This window comes from Priapulus caudatus, unplaced genomic scaffold (genome assembly GCF_000485595.1).
Source record: "Priapulus caudatus unplaced genomic scaffold, Priapulus_caudatus-5.0.1 Scaffold529, whole genome shotgun sequence".
Taxonomy (NCBI): Eukaryota; Metazoa; Priapulida; class Priapulimorpha; order Priapulimorphida; family Priapulidae; genus Priapulus; species Priapulus caudatus.
Genome location: NW_014577590.1, coordinates 107,553 through 109,822, shown reverse-complemented (window position 1 = coordinate 109,822; position 2,270 = coordinate 107,553). Strand labels below are relative to the sequence as shown.

At 42.3% G+C, this 2,270-nt stretch overlaps 2 protein-coding genes across 4 annotated transcripts in view; one reads left to right on the top strand and one right to left on the bottom strand.

The window, feature by feature from the left end:
* LOC106811343 (transmembrane protein 165-like) overlaps positions 1-443 on the bottom strand; it is a 13,427-nt gene extending 12,984 nt beyond the window's left edge. Inside the window, exon 1 of the mRNA XM_014814924.1 lies at positions 232-443. The gene's annotated coding sequence lies outside the window, so the exon portion shown is untranslated. The remainder of the gene's footprint in view (positions 1-231) is intronic.
* A 710-nt stretch (positions 444-1,153) lies between these two features.
* LOC106811344 (KIF1-binding protein homolog) overlaps positions 1,154-2,270 on the top strand; it is a 4,123-nt gene continuing 3,006 nt past the window's right edge. Inside the window, exons 1-2 of one of the 3 annotated variants that reach the window (XM_014814929.1) lie at positions 1,154-1,687; positions 2,031-2,101. In XM_014814929.1, coding sequence (XP_014670415.1) covers positions 1,673-1,687; positions 2,031-2,101 — 86 coding nt within the window. In that variant the 5' untranslated portion in view covers positions 1,154-1,672. Of the gene's footprint in view, positions 1,688-2,030; positions 2,214-2,270 lie in introns of all 3 variants that reach the window. The other 2 variants (XM_014814928.1, XM_014814930.1) reach the window with 2 other exon arrangements.

Below are 2,270 nucleotides of genomic sequence, written 5' to 3'. Positions count from 1 at the left end.
TGCCGTGTCAGTGGAGACTGCGCCATAAGATATAATAGAATTGAACTTTGCCGGTAGGGGTGAACGACGCCGTTTCCGTGGCGTTCCGTGCCGCGCCGCGTGTGTGGAGACAGGCCTTAACTCTACTCTAGCAAGGACCGTTTCTTGGAGCTAACTCTTCTCTTACTTTTACTCTTACTCTTACTCTTCGTTAAGGTCGCCGCGGGTGCCACTAGCCGCGTTCACACGTACGTTGTAAGGGTTGATCCTTACACGGTCGATTCTCCTGGTCGTCTGGTGGAGTGAAGCACCCCGAGTCGATCCCAGGCCGTCCTTATATACGCTGGCAGCCGTGGCCTTGCCTGGCTTGCCGTGAATCCTGGGTCGAAGCCTGTATGTGAATCCTGTAGAATCCCGTAGAATGGCTTCGACTCGTAGGTGACGGTATAGACACCTTACACTCTCCCCTCCTTCGAAGCAGAGTCCCTGCGGAGAGTCTGTAATACAACCGTATCACATGCTCAATGCACTAGGTACGCTTCCCATAGCATTGGGTATGTGCTGCCGCTACCATTGCTCATAGCGCAACACAATCGTTCGCGCATAACTGGCAGGATACTTTGTTCTTCCCCTGCCGAGTTATGCATCTACTCGGACATATTTACATGGAATACGTGACGTAGCAACAAATTCGGTATTTAGCGTTCACACGAGGCTAAAATTCAAAATGCGCGGTCCAACAAATATGGAATCTAAATAGATTCGGTATTTGTTTAAATACGCGGCTTCCCAGATGCCGAATTACTTCTTGTGCTTGAGAAATACCAAATCTCTTGGACCGCGTATTTCCTCATGTGAACGCTAAATACCGAATTTCTGAAGCCGAATATTTTATAGACTGGTCCGCGCTAAACAGTTACACGTACTCGTGTAATGCGAGTATGTCGAGCCCTGACCAGTCTATGTATTTTATCGGCAGTTGCTGTGCACTGATTGTTTATTTCGCATTGTTCGCTTGATTGTTTGCTTGGACGCATTGTTTTTAGCTCATCTGACATAGACAGATGCAGCTTGTAGAATTGCATGAGCGTGCGTCCGGCCGTCAACAGTTGGGCACAAATCTAAACGGCTCGACGTACGGATTCGAAAGTCGGGACGTAAAAAAAATGTGCAAATAAATTGCGACAAATTTTTTTCACAGAAATATACTTTCAACTTATATGAATGGAACTAGTTCAACTACTGCCATGCTATTTTGAGTATTTGCGATATAATCAAAGCTAGTTTATTTAAAGATATATTATATTAACATTGAATTGTAGCTAGTGGTATTCCTTTATGTATTAATTATTGAAAGCAGTGGTACACAATGTGTATGCATATGCTATCAGGTGAATCGATTATATGTTATAAACTGGAAAGGCCAAAGAAGTGTGATGTGAGAAAAAGAACGGGGAAGGATAGAAATGATAGAAATAGAGAAAATTAATGACATAAAGAAGCACTAAATGGTGGAAAGGTGAGAAGAAAAGGTACATGAAGTATATATAGACAGTGCAGACAGTATATAGGAGAGTAGAGGTAGATGAGGAACGTAAAAAAAGGTGAATATCAAGCAAGGAAGCGGTATAAAAACAAGGAAATAATAAAGATACATAACAGTTTGATAACCTGAGCGATAAAAAGAAGAACGATGGAAGCAGAAAAGGTGGAAAAGGTAGGAAGGTATGGATACCACATACTAACTTGTATTCTAATGTTTAACAATACTGCACAATTATGATTCTACAGTAACGTATTCCAACCAGGTTACTTATACTGTTGACTTCATATTATACTGTTATGTTTCAGTCTTCAATGTGTTTCGTTTGCCTCGCAAATAAAGCTGTTCGAGACATACCATGTGGATTCGTCTCTACTTGTTCGCAGCTGACGCGATATTCCTGGTCGTATGTCAGACGTAATATCAACTGATACATAATTTCGCATATGTATCATTATAAAATTCATTTTCAAGCTCAAACAATTTGCTCTCGTCGATTCTAATCTAGGTTGATCTCGGCGACGGAGTAGTAATTGAGGTGGTGACAACAGCATGGAACACGGTGCAGGATCATTGGAGGAACCATGCGTGCTTCTGGAACATTCTGGAAGCTGCAGTGCCAGTAGTGTTCCACGAGAAATTCATGAGGAGTCCAGATGTGCCTTCTACAATACTGGAGACATTTAACAAGGTAGCTTTGAAGCACCGGTGGTAGTTATAATAAGTTTGTTTACTCACTGAAAATATG